A 20,659-nucleotide genomic window follows, 5' to 3' on the forward strand; every position below is an offset into this window, starting at 1 on the left:
GACTGTCAACCAAGAAATTTACGTGAAAGAGTGTTTGAATAAACGTCTGCTGCCTTTCCTGAAGAAACACGGTTGTTCCGTACTGTTTTGGCCGGATTTGGCATCTTGCCATTACGGTAAAAAGGCCATGGAGTGGTACGCCGCCAACAACGTGCAGGTGGTTCCCAAGGACAAGAACCCTCCCAACACGCCAGAGCTCCGCCCAATTGAGAAATACTGGGCTATTGTCAAGCGGAACCTAAAGAAGACCAAAAAAACTGCTAAGGGCGAGCAGCAGTTCAAGGCAAACTGGCTTTCTGCGGCGAAGAAGGTGGACAAGGTGGCTGTACAAAATCTGATGGCAGGGGTCAAGCGTAAGGCCCGGCAATTCGGATTTGGAAAAGCGGAAGCCTAACTGAATATTTTTCCTGAATTTTATACTAATTGAACTTGAAAAAGAAATTTAATTTGATTTTTTAAATAAACGATTTCACCGATTTACACGCGTTTTCCCTTGACCAAATTTTGACCGTATCACCCTTTATTGGTATCCCGTTGGACGACGCCCTATACAAAATAATCCAACGGATTGATATCGGGACTGCTTGGGGGCCAAATTTCTTCCTCCCAAAGTAACGAAATATTTTCCGTAAGCCATTTCTGTGCTTTATTAGCAGTATGAGCAGGTGCTCCGTCTTATCCCTTTCCCAAGCCTTTTTTATTATTATACACTGTTCTTTCAGACACATTTACCGACCGAATTATTTCTTTCATGCATACTCCGGCGCGCAACAAAGCGACAACGGCTGACAGATTGCTGTCTTGTTTCGACATCTTTACGTTTACTCAACATTGTTTGTTTAAATCTTACACCTAACAGTATAAGCTATCCAGTGCTGCCAAATATATCTAAATCATGATGCACAAGCATGAGAAATTACTATTTGAAATTTACTGCAAAAATTCGTCACGCACCCTGTATATGTGCCAAAATATGATTTGTTTACATTTTGGCTCTTCCGCCCCTTTCAAATGTTAGTCTAGAACTGCTGTAAGCTGTTATGGAAGTTGCGGTTGCATTCGGGTGTAAACCAAAAATCATTAAAATCAATCTCACCACAGTTTGGTGAGATTTGCAGTTGGTGAGTTTGGTTAGCTTGAAATTCCGAGCTGCGATATCACAGCTTGCAAAATCAACCGCAATAGTTTGCTTGTTGATTTTTGTCTACGAAAATCAAGCGTGATCTTGGGCGTTGATGAGATTTGATTTTTTGATATTTTCGCAACACTGCAACCAACAAACGGCATGAAAAAACCTCGAAGCAAATGAAGCAGCCTACTCCATCCAAGGGCCCGAAATGCAGAAAACGGACACATCACCAGGGACTGCAAGGATTCAAGGAAAGGTGACACATTTTGCACGGTTCTATCTACGTTTGGCAAGAAGGATGCGAACGACTGGATTTTCGATTTTGCGGCGTATGCACATATGACGAGCAATCGAGAGCTCCTCACAAATCAGGATCAAGCAGACGGTAAGGTTGTTGCAGCTAACGGTGACATGATGGATATCGTTGCCTGCGAAACGGCAAATCTTCGATCGGTGTGCAGGGATGCTCAAGAAAACGTTGCAGTGTGTGACGTGCAGCTTATTCCTGGGTTGACGGCGAATCTTCTCTCGGTCACCAGAATCTACAGCTGTTTACCTGATTTGATCACCTAGCGTGGAGTGGTCCAGGTTCCAAAGCAGAAACGAGGCAAGTGGGACCTCAAATCCCACGAATGCGTGCTGACGGGATTCGATGAAGAAACCAAGGGATATCGTCTGTACGACCCGAAGAAGAAGGTAACTATCAAGAGCCGTGAAGTCGTTTTCCTGGACGAAGGAGTCCCATCGGAAGCTGCAGGTCCCGATGCTCGGCGTAGCAAGGCAACGTTTGCCAGACTGGAAGTCGAGGAACCGTTTGAGACCGTATTCGAACCGATCATTCCAATTGAACCGACCGTGCCTTGCGAATCGGATACAGAAGACGAGAACCATGAAGCAGATGATTCAAGCGGCGATAACGATACCAACACATCCACACTGACTGACCGTGTGATCCCTCTGCGACAAACTTCAGAACCACCTCGGTCAAAGGTGTTGAGGCGCAGCGGATGGAAGCACGTGCTTCCAGGCAAGTACAAAGATATTCGCGTTGATAGTACTGGCCTTCCTGGTATCTCACTTTCACAGCCAATCTCCGATGAATCGAGCGACTTCCATGGTTTCCCCGTTGACGATAGCACTGGTGGACCGAGCGACTACGACGGTCTAGTGGCATTAGCATCTGGCATGGATGGTGAATTCGGAGACGACCCCGTTTCTCATCAAGAAGCATTGGCTCGGGACGATAGCAATGCGTGGAAGCGTGCCATGCAAGAGGAGTTCGACGCACTGGGGGACCCTCACCAAGCTACCGAAGGGAAGGAAGGCAATCAAGTGCAAATGGGTGTACAAAACGAAACGTGATGCTGCAGAAGGAGTTCAACGGCACAAGGCGCGGCTGGTCAGGGCACAGCGAAAGAGGGTAGACTACGATGAAACGTATGCTCCCGTTGTTCGCTATAGTTCACTGCGATTCCTTTTCGTCCTGGCTGTCAAGCACGACGTCACGATCGACCAGATGGATGCAGTGACGGCTTTCCTGCAAGGTGACCTGGACGAGGAAATATACATGGAACAGCTCCCATGCTTCGTTGACGGAAGAAGGAAGACCGAGGTGTGCAAGCTGAATAAGGCGTTGAAGGCTATGAAGGATGTTCCACTCGACCGGACATACTGTTCACCGTGAATACCCTCAGCCGATTCAACAATAATCCAGGTATCAAGCACTGGAATGCGATGAAGGATGTTCTGCGTTACTTACGTGGAACCTCAAACTTGAAGTTGGTCTACAACAAGCATACCGATTCAAGCATAGTCGGCTACTGCGACGCGGATTGGAGATCCGATCCGGACGAACATAAGTCAACCAGCGGCAACGTTTTCATGGCTCAAGGCGGCGCTACATATTTCGTGGTCATCGTGTTCCTATGTCCGTTTCGGCTGCGGTACAGGAAGCGTCCTGGTGACGAGGACTTTCTGCGCTATTCAACGAAGAAGGAGAAATGGAAATCCGCTGCGTTATAATCCTCGCACGAAGCATATCGACATACGCCATCACTACATCAGGGACGCTTTGGATCGTGGTGTGGTGAAACTGGTTTACGTTGGCACGGAGGAGCAGATCGCTGATGGATTAACCAAACCATTGCAGAGGACGAAGTTTGAAGAGAGCCGTACGATGATGGGAATCTCTGCGGCTTGATGAGGAATGTTGAACCGAAGCTGTTAGCAATCGAAGCAAGCCTTGACATTTATACTTAATTGTAAACCTCTTAATTAAAATTAGTTCTTCTCTAACCACTACCAAAGACAGACGTCTTTAGCTACTCTCTACAAGGTTCTTTTCGGATGTTCAGATCTATTTTTAAAAATTTCCCGGTAAAAAAAAGGAATTCCATAAATTATAAAATCAACGAAATAGACTAGCAAAACTTTTTTTTTTAAACTTTATTTTCAGCCATAGACTCGTTCATCACATAGGAAGCATCGACCTTGAAGCCTCGTGAACAACCTCTAAACATGGAAATTACTTGCTTTATGCGGTGGCTTTCTCTCAGTCTAATAAAGTTCGATTGACTTAACATCTGGACACAAGAAATTAGCTCTATTTTGGGATTTTTTTTTTGATGAAATAAAACAGTTGAGCAGTCAAAATAAAATATTTTTATTGCACCTTCAGGAAAAAAATATTAACAGTATTACTCCGATTTGGTTTTGATGGATTTGGCATATTTTGGACCAGGATTAGAACATATTTTGGACTTCCTGAATGTGCTCATTATTATTATTATTATTTATCTTTATTAGGGAGGCTTTCAGCCTGGGGCTGGTTCGCCTCCATGTATGTGCTCATAATTTTATTGAATTTATGAGTAAATAAAGTGAATCTTTAAATATTACCTGTGATTGACACTGACGCTCTGCTCAGGTTGGAGTGTTTCCTTTTAATTCTACTACAGTTAATCCATTTTTACTATTTTAAAAAACTACAACCGGTAAGTTTTTCGTTTACAACTTGCAAGTGTAGGTAGTGTTCATCGCGAATTTTCACTTTTTTCCTGAATATCCTATATGATGAAGATCTCATGGTATAAAACCAGTGGCGTCCAATAACCTCACTTCTACCTGTGCAAAAACTTTCAAAAACAGATTTAATGCCATATTCATACTCGAATCGGTTGAAAAATACCCTAGTAAATCTTCTAGTTTACTCGATATCTATCCATTGCAAGCAATATTTTGATAATTGTTTATGTTTTGAGAGTTGGTGCACGGGTAGATTGAGATTAAGGAAACGCCACTGTATAAAATATCTTTAAGAACCAGCTTGATAGAATACACAACGGGCAACCTTGTCCGTAACATCGAAATATCCCATTCAGTGGCGTTTCCTTAACCTCAATCTTCCTGTGCACCAACTCTCAAAACATGTGATGTAGTGTGTAAGCGTGACTGCTTTTTCACCCCAATGGGCCTGGGTTCAATCCCAGCCGAGGTCGGTGGACTTTTTCTGAGCAGAAAAGGGAAATAAATGTTAGAAAATGTGAATATTCCTGTGTGTTTCATACTTTGTCCGCGTAGCCCCTCCGAATACCCAGTAACATGCCGGCCCTGCGACACAGTTCAGGGATATCATGCTACTGAGTTAGTTACCCGGGAGTGTCTGGTCAGGCCATAGTCACAATTGGTCACAATCAAGTAAATTTGAGTAAATTGGAAGATTTAGTGTATTTTTCAACGATTCGAGAATATGGCATTAAAAATCTGGTTTTGAAAGTTGGTGCACAGGTGACGGTGAGGTTACGGAACGCCACTGATTCCATTTCATGGGCACATTTTTACAGTGACCGCTTCTTACGAGAAATCCTCGCAAAACATCGGAGAGATACGGCAATTTGAATTTGGAGGCAAAACTAACTTCAGGGTACACACACCGTAAGTTTTGATGGTACATACGAAGCGTCTAAACAGCCGTTATATGCATAACTTTCCCATGTTCTATCCAATCCTTATGGACCGTGGGGCGCTTATGGCAGTTAAAGGTGTTCAAAAATGTTCATTCAATTTCATCTTTGAATGTAGACACAAACCAGAATAGTAGGCTTTTCGACTTGCCAAACCGTCAGTTGCATTCGGACAATGTTGATCAAAATTCCTAGTGTTAGTTTTTAATAAACATATGATTAAAATAGATAAAAATGACTCAACAACGCGAAGGCTCACTACTTTCCGGTATTCAAGCCGTGCGGCTTTTCTGGTCAGTTCATCGCCAGCGAAGCCGAGCTAGTCGGTTGACACAACTCAGCGTAAGCCTTCTAATTAGCTTGTAGTCCTCTAAGTTTACAACAGATTTCACCAAAACAGCGCAGTCAAACTCCATCTTCGGAGAGGAGCACCTCCCAAGACCCAAGTCAGGATGAATCTGCTGACTACGACGATCATACATTCTGCCGCATTTGCCGTCTGAGTGACGATCAACTGCTGGAGAACGTATGCGAGTGCAAGGGAACGATGGGACATATCCACGAACGGTGCCTTCGGATGTGGACCATCTACAAGCGCAGCCAGATGTGTGAAATCTGCCACTCCAAGTTTAAATGGAACTTCGAGCAAAAGCTGTTGGTACTTCCAAAAGCTGGACGGTGAACGGAATCTGATTGACATACTTTTCCATGATTGCAGGAACAATCGACAGCTTGTGTTGTACTTCTTCCGGAGGAAATACTTTTGGGTGCTGTTGAGAGATTTCCTGAATTTCATGGTACTGTTCGGGATATCGGTGTTGCAGAATGCAATGATCTTGACGATGGTTCAAGATGATCAACAGGAGGGATTCAACATAAGATTGCCACTGGCTATTGTTGGCGCATCATTCTATGACTTGTACTTTAGCCGATGGGTTATGAACAGATCGTTGAAAGCATACGATCTTGTTCGGGAGTACTGGATTCTAGCGCATGACGAAGAATTCGTGGGATATTTTGATGAAGAATATGCTGTTTTCGGGGAGAACCAAGCCGAAATCGAAAGTATGCTGTTGGCGGAGTATGAAGCTCCAGATTGAAGCTAAAAAAAAAAAAAACATTTTGGCATCCCTAAATTTCTAATATTTTCCTATTGGAATACAAATTTTCCACAAGTTTGAAAATCGTCCAGCTTCTAAATAAAAATGTATTTGAAATTGTTTCGAAACCTACCTGCTCAAGGATCTATTGCTGTTGCTTCTCTCTTGCGTTCGTAGCCGCTCCCTCCACTGTTTTTATCCACACCAGCTGCTGCAGCGGAAAAATCCGAGTCCACTTCTTCTTGGCAGTGCTCACGAATAATCAAAACTCCACCGCAAAACTTTACTTCCTCTTACACAACTTTTCTCCAACTATTGCCACAGGTAGTTGGACGAAATGCAACACCACCTTCTCTCTTTTGGTTTTGAAACTTTTCTTCTATTCAATTTGTAATTAATTCAATCAATATTCATTACTGGACCGAACACACCCCCAGAAAGAAAGGAAAAAAAGCTTTTCCGGATTAAATTTCCTTTCCTTTTCGCTTCGTGGCCGCGTGCACTTTCTTCTGCCAATAATGCAACTCACTTCGATCGAACCACCCGCGAAATAAATCGAACTAAAGCCAAAGAATATTAATTTTGCAATCACCTCAATTATAACTGTTTCGCTGCAACTCACTTCCTCTATGCCCTCCTCGGTGCGTGTGTACTTGATGCACTTTTATTGCTGGCTTCCTTATATTGCTCACTAATACGAAAAACAATCTTCAACAACACCGTTCTATTGCATTTGATAGAAGTTATCGAATAGAAAGAAAAAAATCACACAAACTGTACGTTTCCACACTTTTTGTATTGGTTGTTACAAAAATACGATAGAAAAAAATCTCCGCTTTGGAAGCCCAAACTGCAGAAGGAAAAAAAAACGGTAAAGCGGATTTGGACAAAAGACACGCGCGCCAATGAAAAGTTTCCCGAATGCACTTTTCTCAACGGTTTCTGGAAAGCGACTGCCGAGCCGCGAAAAGTGACAGCCCCGAACAACCGCGTCGAGTAACGCAACGGACGCAACGCAGCCGAAGTCAGGCCGAAGCTGTAAACAAAAAACGAGAGAATTCGAGAGAGGTTGTAAACAAAGCGAACGAGAAAAATTTGAGATGTCACGTTTGACAATTCATCAGGGCAGATTTTTTTTGCAGTGGGATCGATGGGGAACTGATAAGTGGTAACCAAGGTTCTTAAAAAGGTGGGGAAAACAGTATTAATTAAATAACATTAAGGCCGCGGCCAGGGTAGACGCGACACGCGATGCGACTCACGCAAGGAATAATAGTAAATAATAAGATTCTTTTGAATTGGTCGCGTCGCGTAGCGAATCGTGTCTACACTGTAACTGGAAAGTACCCATTAATGGGTGAAAAAGTGCCCATTTCGAAGTAAAGTAGGTAAACTCATTTAATGGGTAAAACGTCTTTACCCATTAATGGGTAAAGACCTTGTACGTCAAATCATGGAGTACTTTTTTACCCATTTTTAAATAATAATTGGCTTTATAAAATGGGTACAAAGTACCCAATTTTGAAATCCTTAAACCAGGATTTTTCTTTTAGAATTTGTATGATTTATGGATCATTGAAAGAGCCACAATGAATAGTTAAGAATACAAAACGTTATTTATATTTATATCTTTATTTCACCATTTTCCATCCAGTGGTCTTTCCATCGTTCGTGCAAGAAATGGTGCTCCCAAAGCTCTCCTGGGATCTCCTTGCTGATCCGGCTAGTTCTGTCCCTGCAAGTTTCAGATTGATTTTTAGATGTGGGCAGAAAGAAATAAAATAAGAAATACCTACTTTTCAAACGAGCAATTTCCATTCGACATCGTTAAGACACTTTGCGACTGAAGCGAGGACTGGAAGATGTTATCTAAGTTGCTTTTCACCCATTAATGAGTAAAAAAGTACTCCTTATTCTCGCCCGAAGCGCTCTGAGAAATGGGTAAAAGAGTACCCATTATTTGAAATTGAACTTCACCCATTATTTGACAGCCTCATATAGTCATCAAAAATGGGTCCTTTTTTACCCATTAATGGGTACATGGCAGTTGCAGTGTACCCTGGCCGTACCCTAAGGCCCGAACGCAGTGACAGCTTAAGCGGAACGGTAGCAATTTGGGATCAACCAAGGAAGCGACACATATTAATCTCAATTCTAGATGCTCAACCAACTTCTCGTAGGTTTCGATTTTTAGTATGTATCAGCCGGTGTAAATGTAAATGTGAATTGTAATGTATGTAAACATTTGGTATAGGGGAAATGGCTCTAATGTTGGCCTATGGATCTGAGATTGAGCCCATCGCTTAAAATCTGCTATTTATCAATTTTATCTAGACGAACGCGTTATTGGGACGGTACTAATTGATATTTTTGGTTGCTTTTGAAAATTTAGTCGATTGCTTAATTTTTGTATGGGCCCAAATTAGGGACACTTAGGCTGACATTACATACATTTCCTCTATGTTCGAAAAATTTGAGTTTCATTTGAAATTCTAGAAGAAAACAAAAACGAAAATTGTGAACATAACAGGATTTGCTTTTTCCACTCAGCTTCAAGCAACTTGCAACTTCCACTGAGATTGAATCCACTTTGGAATTACCAACAATCAATACGAAACTATCGATTTGAAATTAGCTCACTACTTGACTAGCCAGGGACCAGGTTCGATAGCTGCAGTATAGACTTGATGTGAAGACTTACGTTACCATACACTGCTTCGATTTTCATCCAGAAATAATCCTGGAAATTTTTTGTGTGTTGAATTTATTTTCAAAAACGCTGAATAAATACTTACCTCATCCATTTCTAAAAAAATCAAGACGGATGGACGGACGGGTTTTGTTCTGCTGGTGTCCTCTGGCTGGTGTAAAATAATTCAGTCTTTCAGGTACAGCTTGCTAGTTTTATAATTTTATTGTAAATAATTAAGTCTGGAGCAGAAAAAAACAGTTTCAGGCTTTTTCAGTAGAGTGAAAAGGTAAGGAAAAATCCATCAAGTTTTACGCATATCAGTTGCTATTTGCCAATAAGAGTAAAGAGTAACACATTCTTCGTAGATGCAAAGCTACTGTTTATAAATATAACAATCGAATACTTGATCGAATGTAAACAGTCATGGAAGTGGTGCCAGAATTAATAGAAAATTCTGGTGGAAGTGTGTTTGGAGTGTGTCGAACTGTGGAGTGTTAAACACAAGGTGGCAGAGTGAGTTACCCCTTGAAATAAAGAGTTAAAAAAAACAAAAAAAAACAACTTGCAGATGACGGTGTGGTTTCCGTAAGAGGTCCACATGCCGTGGACTTGCAAGGACCATTGCAAAGTTCCTTAGATAACTTGTCTTCTTGGGCTAGAAATCTAGGGATCGAATTCTCGCCGCAGAAAACTGAACTGGTAGTGTTTACTCGAAAGCGGTACCCAGCCCAAATGCATCTTAATCTTTTGGGCAGAAACATTACTCAATCACTGTCTTTCAAGTACCTTGGGGTCTGGTTTGATTCAAAGTGCACTTGGAATACCCAAATTACGTATTTGAAGCAACGCTTTAAAAAACAACTATTCTCTCTGTTCTAGAGTACGGCTCTTTCTGCTTTCTCTCGGCAAGAAAATGTCGCCTAATAAAATTGAAACGAATTCAATATCGTTGTCTGCGTATTGCTCTTGGCTGTATGCACTCAACGCATAACATGAGTCTCGAGGATCTGGCAGGAGTAACACCCCTCCAAAACCGTTTCTGGGAGCTCTCTCTCAGAATACTAATCAAATGCGGAGTGACGAACACACTTATAATCAGGGTTGCTTCCACTCACTTGCTATAAAAAAATGATTTTCTGAATTTTGAAATCATTCGATGTTATAATGATATTTTGTACTTGTTAGATACAAGAAACAGATGAAAGGCAAGTGTTTGACTCATAAAACCTGTCAATTTTGCTACCAGAGTGTTACAATAAGCGATTTTATTATTCGTGAGCGGTCACTCAGAGTACGTCTCGATTTATGAGAATCTACCACCACTACATATCGTCAGATATGTATCTTTCTTGTTACACTCCAGACCGTGCTCACTTCACCAATCACAGTTCCTCAATTGAATATGATCTGACCATGAAACAAGCAACTCATGGGATTCCCGATCAACTTCGACCTATTATTATCCCGCGTATTTTTACTGAAAAGCGAGCTGAAAAGTACCAATACGTCAATTGCGTGAACAGATATTTTACAGACGAGTCTCGTCAGTTGATCCACTGGCTTCGGTGTCTTAAATGAAAACTCTAGCGCCTTCCGCAAACTCCAGAAACCTTGTTCCGTTTTTGTTACTGAACTGGCAGTAATCAACTTCGCATTGGGGATGATTTCTAGACTAACATTTGAAAGGGGCGTAAGAGCCAAAATGTAAACAAACCATATTTTGCCACATATAGAGAGAATAGTTCACAAACTTCTCGATAAACACGAAAAAGTAGAAGAAAATATCACTTCAAATCACCAAAAACGTTTCTTCTTACATGGCGTATTTCCAACTTTCAAATCTATGATGAATATGGTTGTTACGCCTTGCACCAGAACAACGAATTATATTGTTTTAATATGCCAAACGTATTGACTCTGTAGTATCTAGTCACGCCCGATTCATTTGAAACGCATCCGATTGATATTTCACGTGTAAACAACGAACAAAAAGAAGACCAAAAAAATCTCCGGGCGTAATTCCACTCTCACAAAATTTGCGAACGAAGAACCAAGGCGGAACAACAAACAAAAAATCCCGAGGGTGTACTTCCACGGCGTATCACCAGTGTTGGCAGTTCAAAGGGTGGATGATCTGGGGGGTAACAACATGTATGAAATTATCAGGGCGTATGATGTTTTCTTCTCAATTTCACGACAAAGAAAACTTTTTTTGAGTTTTTAGTGATGCACGATGATAGATTACACTATTAACTATATGTCAAGCTTATAAAATCAACCAGAAAATGGAAAGTCGTGTAATAGGATTAATTTTTAGGTCAACAAAATTCAGAAGCGATTTTCTCGATATGGTCATTTTGGAATTACGCCCTTTTCAAATGTTAGTCTAGATTTCCAACATGCCCGCAGACCATCTTCTCGGATAGTCTCAGTTGTCTTGTCCTCCCGTCTCGATGAGTCTCATCGTCGCCCACTGATCACCATAGCCGGTCGAACTCCAGACGAAACTAGAACCGCACAACAACGTTCTGATGAGACAACGAAACCATACCCCCAAGCTCCTCCCCTGATCCTATCCTTCGATAATGTACCTCTCTAACCTCGAGTAAGCCGCGAGTATTCGGCCCAACTCCTACTAGACATAGAATTAAGTGAATTTTGTTACAAACAAAGAAAAATGAACTATCGGCTCCGTAAAGCTAACGCGATTGAGCCTTCCACATAAACGAACTAGTAAAAAAAACTAACAGGTTTTCGTTATAGTAACAATAAATTTCAAATTAAAAATTACAGAAACGTTTGTTTTTATCAACGCTATCAATACCTTACAGTCGATAGCAGCACCATAGAGGTAACTCTAAGACCACTGGGTCTCGAAGAAAATCATTATTATTTTTGGCTCACTCAGTACCAGAACAACGGTCCCAAGCAGTCCCAAGCTATTTCACTCACCCCTGCATGTTCTGCATGAATCCACACACCCCTGATGTTATCTGTCAAACTTTCATAGCGAATCAAAACAAACATAGTGTAGTAATAGAATTTCAACTAGAATAGGGTACGTTAATTGTTTGCTTGGGACCAATAGGCTACTTAAGTGGTGAGCCAATTTAAAATCGTTAGTTTCGTATTGGCAACTGAAAATATCGCTGAGTTGCAGTCTACGTGAGAACGTCGTTTACTCAAAAGTGAGTCAACATAAGGCTACTCAATTTTGAGTAGCCCTACTTGCCGCTGAGATGAGTACATTCGACTCAATTTTGAGTTGACCAGAATAAGCGTGGCACTATATAATGTCCGAATATCACATCCCATTTTTAACGTAAACCAAAATCATCGAGAGAAGTCATTGCTTACAAACGCTGCTATAAGGCCGTTTTTCCAGCTCTGCATTGATATAAAAAGAAATCATCAATCACCCCTAGCTATTACCATTAGTGACCATTATTTTTCCACTGGGATATACCGCTAGTTTGCAAGTGAAAGCAGTGCTGCCAGCACAGAAGCCGAGCCACTTTTCATTCATAGCTTTGTTGATGTGTCGGGACGGTCTGAAGGGGAGAGTCTGCCGCAATAAATTTGCTTAAAAAGTCATTAAATAATTGTTACAATTTGATTATTAACAGATCATTTATGCAGCTGTTAAGGTGAGTATCATTTTAAAACTAAAGTTGTCCGAAAAATAGTCGATTTAACGGGTAAAATTGCCCAAAAACAATCTCCACTTTTTCCTCTTCTTTTTGACATTTGCTGCGCTAATGTTCCTCGCAATGGAGATTTCAAATTCGCTTTGAAAAATCGATAATCAAGATTGTATACCATTTTCTGCTTGGCTTCGGCAAATGTTCACCCGTAAACTGCAGAATTTCGTTTTAGTTTCTCATCTCGCAACCGATTCCGTAGCAAGAATTTGTCGGTATAGCGAGTTTCGATAGGTAAGATGTCCAAACGGGCGGCGGAAGACGCTGCCGGAAGTGGTGCCACTCCCGGCAGCGGTGGCGGAGCTCCACCTCCGATAAAGAAAGTCCACTTTGAGCCCCACCTGATCGGGCCGATCTCGACCCTGGAGGAGATGGACATCAAGGTGCTGCAGTTCCAGAACAAGAAACTGGCACAGCGCATCGAGCAGCGGGTACGCTGCGAGGCGGAACTCCGGCAGCGCATCGAACAGCTCGAGAAGCGCCAAACGCAGGACGACGCCGTGCTGAATGTGGTCAACCGGTACTGGAACCAGTTGAACGAGGACATCCGTGTGCTGTTGCAGCGGTTCGACGCGGAGACGGCGGATGAGTCGGAAAATAAGAGTGAGTAACGTAATATTAAATTTTACTTTATTGCATAATTTTTGAGGGGTTTGATTCATTCAATGTTTCTGCAAAATTGTGTAATTTCAACATCTAATGGCTTGCTCGCACTACGTCCCTTTTGTACGTGTTAAAACTCCCTCGTCTGAACATGCAATTAGCTTGCAACTTGCCACTCATTTCAAAGTCCCAACATAAATGTATATGTACCGTTTGTTTTGTTTATAACATATTGTAATTCTTCAGTCTTAACATAAGCTGCTAGTAAGGTGTTAACTGAGAATTATTTGTTACTTGAACTTGAAATTCAATTAGAAAGGATGACATTACTTAATCACTCGAAATTTCCTGTTTACACAAGAGTGTATTAGAAAGTAAACAAATACTAGACTTTGGTTAGATACACTTTAGTTAAATGGCTTAAAAACTGACAACTGGATTGAGAATTTGAAGATATTTGCTGCACTCATTCTTTTCCGATAAATATATAATGTTGGGATTGAATACTCACATAGTCCTTGTGACAACTTCAACTGAATATCTAAAATATGTAACATCCGACATGACCTCCCGTACAGTTCAAGTGCAGTTAGACTTTGAAAGTTCAACCCACCCAATCTAACAACACTATCCGTCAGATATCTCTACTAGTTGGTATCGTCATATTTCATGAGTGAGCTTTGATTCACGAAATATCGGTTATTTAAGTCACTACTTCCAAAACCTGTTTCACCTCATTAAAATGCTGGCAGTGATGTGAAGGTAAAAACAATGTTGTTTCCCGATACTCTTTATCCTTACCGTAGTCCAATGTTATGCGCCAACCGATATTGCATAGTTACAGATCAAGCAGAATTTCTACTACAGTCTACTGAATGCCGTCGTGGATAAGGTTCCAAAAGGCGACTTCATTGCGAGAATCGGCTCCGAGAATATGGACTCTAAGTGTGTCATGAGATGCCATGATTTCAGACAAATGAGCGTGAACTGTTTGCAGAATGATCATGGGTTCAATCTCTTCCCTTCTATTAGAGCACAAAGTCACCCCAACAGCTCCAACAATGACATGGTGCTACGTTGAAGAACTTGAGACCCGAGCAGTGGATGTTGCGGAATGTAGCAGCGTAGAAGAGCAATGGATGACCATCGAGAATGTCTTTATCGTGGCGAGTGAGGACAACTTGGATAAGCCAGTGGTAAAACTTGGAGAAAGATTGAGAAGCAAAGAGAAGAACAAGCCGCTATACTGCCGTTATTCGCATAACAGACCCATGTAAATAGGAAATCCACAGAACATGGGACTTTTATGCAAATAGCGGCATTATAGAACTGGGAAGATCCAAGGTCTCTAGTAGAGAGACTTGGAGACTCTGGACCCTTGATATCTTGGTTCAAAACTTTCTTTGCGATAAAATTGGACCTTCACGTTCTGAAGAATTCACAAACGTTTATCAATGAGCTTTCTTTTCTACTGCCACTTGTATTCTACGTGTGGATCGTATGAAGAGTTGGTACTCCCGTAATTTCTTGACGCTCAGCATCAACGAGTGTAACTTGATATCATTCACCCGCAAACATTAGCTGCTCCATTTCCGGGCAAACGTTAGTGAAGATTTAGGAGTTACACTCGACTGTGAACTTACTTTTAAACCGCACTACATTGAAATCCCTGACGAAAAGCTTGGTTGTGTCGCTTTGCCTGCGGCGCTGTACTGCTCGTTAGCCCGATCAATCTTGGAGTATAGTGTTGTCGTCCGGTGCCCGTACCAACCATCCTGGATTGCTATTGATTGAGAGTGTCGACTACCTGGAATAACCTGAAAAATCCGGGCATTTCAGGGACTTCAATTTTGAACCTAAAAATCACGGAATTTCTAATATTCAGGGATTTATTTATTTTTCCTAGCTCTTTACGACTGATCTCTCTAATTTCATACAATGTCATTGCTCGGTGTAGTTTGAAGAAATTTGTCAAATCATAAATAAATTTGCTGGCATGTGGTTGTTTAAATGCTGAGGAAAAGTGATTGGCCTTGAAAATTAAATGGAGCATCACGTCGCCGTAACTCGTTGTAATTTTTTATTCAGATAGCATCAGACGGTGAGACAAAAAGCGACCTTGGTGGACAAATCAAGAAAGCTAAGGTTGCCTGTACGAGTTTGGGAATTTGGAGACAAACTAGATATTCTCCCCCAAAAACTCCCACGATAAGTGAAATTGGGACTGATATGCGATTATGGACAACAAGTGCTTTGTGAAAATATCGGGTGTGGACTCGTTTGCACACGCAAAGAACAAGGCGATAGTCTTTTTTGCAGGCTTTAACGATCTGCTAGTCACGATGCTCAATAAATCAAGCTAGTTCATGGACATTGGACGTGGACATTGTCGAAAGAACTTTTCAGGAGGTGGCGGGTGAAGGGATTAAAGGTGTCTACGACTAGAGCAACCAAGCGCAATAGAGCTCGAATAGACAGAAGTTAGTGTGATCATTGACGGAGATGAGTTCGAGGTGGTGGATGAATTTGTGTACCTAGGATCATTGGTGATGCCGGATAACAATTGATAAATTATTGCCAGAAGTTGTGCTTACTGAGAACTCCACAAGACTTTGAGATCTAGTAAACATCGCCCCCGTACTAGTGTACCATGTACAAGCCGCTGATAACACCCATAGTTTTCTAGAGACGTGTACAATGCCCGAGTAGGACCTACAAGTACTGGTAGTTTTTGAACAACGCGTGCTTAGCATATCATCATTGATGAAAACGAATTATGGAGGCACAGGATTCAACCACAAGCTGACGCAGAATGTTGTTTAAGCTGGTTGTAAGAATGCCGGATAACAATGCCCCCAAATAGTGTTTGTCTCGAATCCGATCGGTACAAGACGCAGAGGGGTGCAGCAAGTTTAGTGGTTAGTCCTACTGAAGCAAGATCTAGAAAATGTGGGACGCTCAAGAAACTGGAGATATGCAGCAACGAACCAAGGTAGAGGAGGTAAAGTTTCAGGACCAGGAAAAGTAAGGTAAGGCGTTTCCTATGGAAACAGAATGAAAACATGTTTCACTGCCAAATGCAAACAACGTATAATTATCCATTCCTATTAGCCTCTAGGCGCAGATCATGCAATCGATTCCCGCATCCGTTCAGAATCTTTATCACACGTTCCATTTTTCCAGACGAGAACGAAGTTACCACTTCCTTCCTGATGCAGCTGTCCACCTGGGACAAAGAGGAGCTGGACGACAAGCTGGCCAACCGGGTCCAGGTCTCGAAACGTGCCGTGGCCAAGATCGTCCAGGTGTTCGATCGTCTCATGCAGCGTAACGACAAAATTACTCGGGCAATGCATGGCGAATCGGACGATCCGGATGCCAACGTGCCGGACATTGACGAAACGCTGCGTCAAAGCTACACCGAAGTGATGGCGGAAAATCGGAACCTGCAGACTCAAAACACGCTGCTGCATGAAAAGTTTCACAAAATTTCCTTAAAAATGAGTGAAATTCAAGACATGCTGAACGGGAAGGAAACGGAATCGGCTGAGTTGAAGAACCAGATCGACGATTTGCAGTACGAGTTGGAGAAGGTCCGTTGTCGAAATGATAAGCTAGAGAACCATCTGGCTGAGGCCATCGAGAAGCTGAAGGCGTACCATCAAATGCACGGTGATATCTCCAGCAAGGACGAGAATAAACACTCGAGTTCGTCAACCAGTTCTGCAAAGGGTAATTTCGATTGAAGATTCATGCTTTAGATGTTAATTATATGCTCTGAACATTATTGCAGGTGGTTCAATGACCAGCGTAGCGGCGCAACATCTGGAAGACCTACAGAAGGAGTTGGAGGAATACAAGGAGCTGGCAAACAATCGGCTTCAGGAGCTGGACAAACTGCACGTACAGCATCGGGAAGCATTGAAGGAAGTCGAAAAACTCAAGATGGACATCCGCCAGCTGCCCGAGTCGGTTATCGTTGAGACGACCGAGTACAAATGTCTGCAGTCGCAGTTCTCCGTACTGTACAATGAGTCGATGCAGATCAAGACGCTGATGGACGAAAGCCGGAATCAGTTGCAGACGAGTAAGAATCAGCATTTAAGACAGATTGAGATGATGGAGAGTGAGGAGTTGATAGCGCAGAAACGTGTCCGCAGTGACATGATTCAGATGGAGGATGTGTTGTCGCAGATTCGCAAGGAGTATGAAATGTTAAGGATCGAGTTTGAGCAGAATATGGCAGCGAATGAGCAGACGGCACCAATCAATCGGGAGATGCGTCATCTGATTACGTCACTGCAGAATCACAACGGCCAGTTGAAAGGTGAGGTTCTACGGTACAAGAAAAAGTACAAGGAAGTTTCGGCCGACAATGTCAAGCTGAGAAAGGAACTTGAAGAGACTACGGGGAAGTTGACAACACTGCAGGAGCAACAGCAAGCGGAAGTGAAAAAGGAGAACGAACTAGCATTGGCCGCTTCCGGGATAAAAGAAGAACCCGGATCATGCGATGGACAAGGTTCGGTGAAGGAGGAAGATCCAAACGATCCCGGTTCCGGAACGGTTAAGTCTGAATCAGGTGAGGAAGGTGATGGCCTCGATCCGAACGGTGTGAAAAAGGAAGAGATCGGTCCGGATGGGAAACCGATCAAATCGGAAGCCCCCGGTACTCCGAAAGGAGACGGTAAAGAACGGGCCAAAAGTGCAGAGTCGGATTTAGTTCGAGATTTGAGAAATCAGCTGAAAAAAGCACTGAACGATCAGAAAGAGATGAAATTGCTGCTGGATATGTACAAAGGGGTCTCGAAGGAGCAGCGAGATAAGGTCCAACTGATGGCTTCCGAGAAAAAAAAGTGCGCTGAGATAGAGGACTTAAAGAATCAACTGAAGAAGGTTCAGGAAAGTAAGCGGGAAGACCGCAAGAAGCTGGCCGACGAGGAAGCGCTCAGAAAAATTAAACAGTTAGAAGAGCAAAAGTATGAGTTGCAGAAACAGGTTCAAAATCAAAAGCAACCGGACAGTGCATGGAGTAGCGGTTACCGACCGTTCGTTGGATCACATGTAGTATTATCAGCTGATACTTTTGTAAAGAACTTTTTCAATGAAATTCGTTCTTGTTTTATAGGAAGAAGAAGCGTTACTAAATGAGATGGAAGTAACGGGGCAGGCGTTTGAGGACATGCAGGAGCAAAACTCTCGGTTAATTCAGCAGCTGCGGGAAAAGGACGATGCCAACTTCAAGCTGATGTCGGATCGGATAAAAGCCAACCAGATGCACAAACTTCTGCGCGAGGAAAAGCAAGTGCTGGAGGATCAGGTAAAAAATTCGATTGTGACTATTGGAAGCTACTCACCCATATTCTTGTTTTCGATCAAACCGTATTTTACATACAAACACTTTTTTTGTTTGGAAAACCTAGACTAACGGCGGGAGAGCCGAAATGTGAACAAACTATATTTTGCAACATATAGAGAGAACAGTTCACAAACTAATCAATGAACACGAAAAAGTAGAAGAAGACAGAATTTCAAATCATCAAAAACGTTTCCTTTTACATGGCGTATTTCCAATTTTCACTTCCCCTACCTTATTGTTATGTTGGTTTGCGTGGGCGTGCCTTAGCTTCCTAGAAATCATCGAGAGAAGAAATTGTTTACAAAAGTTGTTACGTCCTAATTCCAGCTCTATCTAGAATTATATTGTTTCAATATGTAAAACGTACTGATTCTGTAGTATGTAGTCACGCCCGATAAATTTTAAATGCATCCGATTGATATTTCACGTGTAAACTACGAACAGAAAGTAGACCAACCAATCTCCGGGCGTAATTCCACTCTCACAAAATTTTCGAACGAAGAACTAAGGCGGAACAACAAACAACAAATCCCGTGGGTGTATTTCCACGGCGTATCACCAGTGTTGGCAGTTCAAATGATGGAAGATCCGGAGTAAATGTAAATGTAAGAAATTATCGGGGCGTATGATGTTTTCTTCTCAATTTCGCGACAAAAAACACTATTCTTTTGTTTTTAGTGATGCATGTTTGATTACACTATCAAGCTAATAAAATTATCCAGAAAATGGGATGTCGTAAATGGGATTAATTTGTATGTGGTTTTCTCTATATGATTTTGGAATCTCAAATGTTAGTCTAGAAATATGGTTTGAACGTAAACGAGAATATGGGTGAATATCTCAACCCTTAATAAAACAATCTCCTTCCCAGGTAACAACTCGCGACAGTCAGATCGAAGCGATGCATGTTGTGCTGCGTAAGCTGGAGGAGAAGGAACGCATCCTGCAAAACACCGTCACAACGATAGAGAAGGAACTGGTAGCCCGTCAACAGGCAATGGAAATGCACAAACGGAAAGCCATCGAATCTGCCCAGTCCGCGGCCGACCTGAAGCTGCACCTCGAAAAGTATCACGCCCAGATGAAGGAAGCCCAACAGGTGGTAGCGGAGAAGACGAGCTCTCTGGAAGCGGAAGCCTACAAAACCAAGCGGCTGCAGGAAGAACTGGCGCAATTCAAGCGTAAGGCAGAACGCATGAAGAAGATCGAAATGTCCGGCACTACGATCGACGAGGTCATGCTAGAGGAAATTCGCGAGTACAAGGAAACGCTCACATGTCCCTCGTGCAAGGTTAAGCGGAAGGATGCCGTGTTATCCAAGTGTTTCCACGTTTTCTGTTACGACTGTTTGCGAACCCGGTACGAAACCCGCCAGCGCAAGTGTCCCAAGTGCAACTGTGCATTTGGCGCCAACGACTATCATCGGTTGTATTTGTCCACGTAAGAGGTTAGTTTGGTCATTCTTCTTCCAATGGAAACATACCCCCCCCCCCCCCGCTCCCCCGTCGTATCTAAAATCCTTATTTATGGACATAGAGATTTGTAAGTTTTTGTTTCTGTTTGAAATGCTAGGTCTATGTTTATCCATATCCTATGATGGATTTCTCAAAAACTTATAGCATGCATAGCTGCAGCATGCATTACATATTTTAAATAAAATTGTGAATGTTTCCCAGAACAATAAAACTGTAAATTGTGTTCTATCATCCCGGACGATGATGTTACAATATAAATATTATTCATGAATATCTCACTTTTAAGAGGTACCATCCCACTACGTGCAGTGTTTTCAGTTTGAATTTCAGGAATCGTTCTCATTTGGGTCTTGACTGGTACGTGGCGATAGTTACCACGTGCCTTTTCGTTCCTGTAGCTGTGACCGGTATTAAGCTTTTATGTCCGTTCTCTAAGTGATAGTCCATGTAATTCAATTTAGTGTAATCTAGGAATTCTAATGAAATTAAACACTTTCCTAATTACAAAATCAATTATAATTCAACCCACTTGTTTCGGACCGCATATACAATCCGAGAATAAGCGACGTCGGTAAAAAGCTATAAGACAGAACTCACTCAACAAAATACTAAAAAAACCGTTTTATTATTATATATTT

At 42.1% G+C, this 20,659-nt stretch overlaps 4 protein-coding genes across 6 annotated transcripts in view; 2 read left to right on the plus strand and 2 right to left on the minus strand.

Annotated features, from left to right (window-relative positions):
* The window catches only part of corn (cornetto), a 159,823-nt gene extending 152,690 nt beyond the window's left edge, over positions 1-7,133 (minus strand). Inside the window, exon 1 of the mRNA XM_065223734.1 lies at positions 6,325-7,133. The gene's annotated coding sequence lies outside the window, so the exon portion shown is untranslated. The remainder of the gene's footprint in view (positions 1-6,324) is intronic.
* The window catches only part of LOC135702723 (probable peroxisomal acyl-coenzyme A oxidase 1), a 365,647-nt gene that overhangs the window by 181,003 nt on the left and 163,985 nt on the right, over positions 1-20,659 (minus strand). The gene's annotated exons all lie outside the window — the stretch shown is intronic.
* LOC135702658 (uncharacterized) lies at positions 5,167-6,191 on the plus strand. Its single transcript, XM_065223691.1, has 3 exons — positions 5,167-5,433; positions 5,492-5,745; positions 5,810-6,191. Exons 1-3 carry the CDS (start codon positions 5,326-5,328, stop codon positions 6,189-6,191), a joined length of 744 nt encoding a protein of 247 aa, XP_065079763.1. The 5' UTR covers positions 5,167-5,325.
* Positions 12,416-20,599, plus strand: Bre1 (E3 ubiquitin-protein ligase Bre1). 3 transcript variants are annotated; one of them, XM_065223748.1, is made up of 6 exons: positions 12,416-12,530; positions 12,694-13,187; positions 16,371-16,919; positions 16,981-18,254; positions 18,316-18,507; positions 19,418-20,599. In XM_065223748.1, exons 2-6 carry the CDS (start codon positions 12,824-12,826, stop codon positions 19,988-19,990), a joined length of 2,952 nt encoding a protein of 983 aa, XP_065079820.1. In that variant the 5' UTR covers positions 12,416-12,530; positions 12,694-12,823; the 3' UTR covers positions 19,991-20,599. The 3 variants fall into 3 exon arrangements, with proteins under 3 accessions (XP_065079820.1, XP_065079819.1, XP_065079821.1); XM_065223747.1 differs by having other exon boundaries at positions 12,747-13,187; XM_065223749.1 differs by having other exon boundaries at positions 12,747-13,187; positions 16,981-18,251.

The sequence above is a fragment of the Ochlerotatus camptorhynchus genome, unplaced genomic scaffold, assembly GCF_037179485.1.
Source record: "Ochlerotatus camptorhynchus isolate MF236.1 unplaced genomic scaffold, CSIRO-AGI_Acam_v1.1 ptg000196l, whole genome shotgun sequence".
Classification (NCBI taxonomy): domain Eukaryota; kingdom Metazoa; phylum Arthropoda; class Insecta; order Diptera; family Culicidae; genus Ochlerotatus; species Ochlerotatus camptorhynchus.

Coding starts and splice junctions, on each gene's coding strand:
- LOC135702658 (XM_065223691.1), top strand. CDS start 5,326: ATGACTCAACAACGCGAAGGCTCACTACTTTCCGGTATTCAAGCCGTG. Junction 5,434..5,491: donor GTCGGTTGACACAACTCAGC/GTAAGCCTTCTA, acceptor TCACCAAAACAG/CGCAGTCAAACTCCATCTTC. Junction 5,746..5,809: donor TGGAACTTCGAGCAAAAGCT/GTTGGTACTTCC, acceptor CCATGATTGCAG/GAACAATCGACAGCTTGTGT.
- Bre1 (XM_065223748.1), top strand. CDS start 12,824: ATGTCCAAACGGGCGGCGGAAGACGCTGCCGGAAGTGGTGCCACTCCC. Junction 16,920..16,980: donor GTCAACCAGTTCTGCAAAGG/GTAATTTCGATT, acceptor ACATTATTGCAG/GTGGTTCAATGACCAGCGTA. Junction 18,255..18,315: donor CGTTCGTTGGATCACATGTA/GTATTATCAGCT, acceptor CTTGTTTTATAG/GAAGAAGAAGCGTTACTAAA.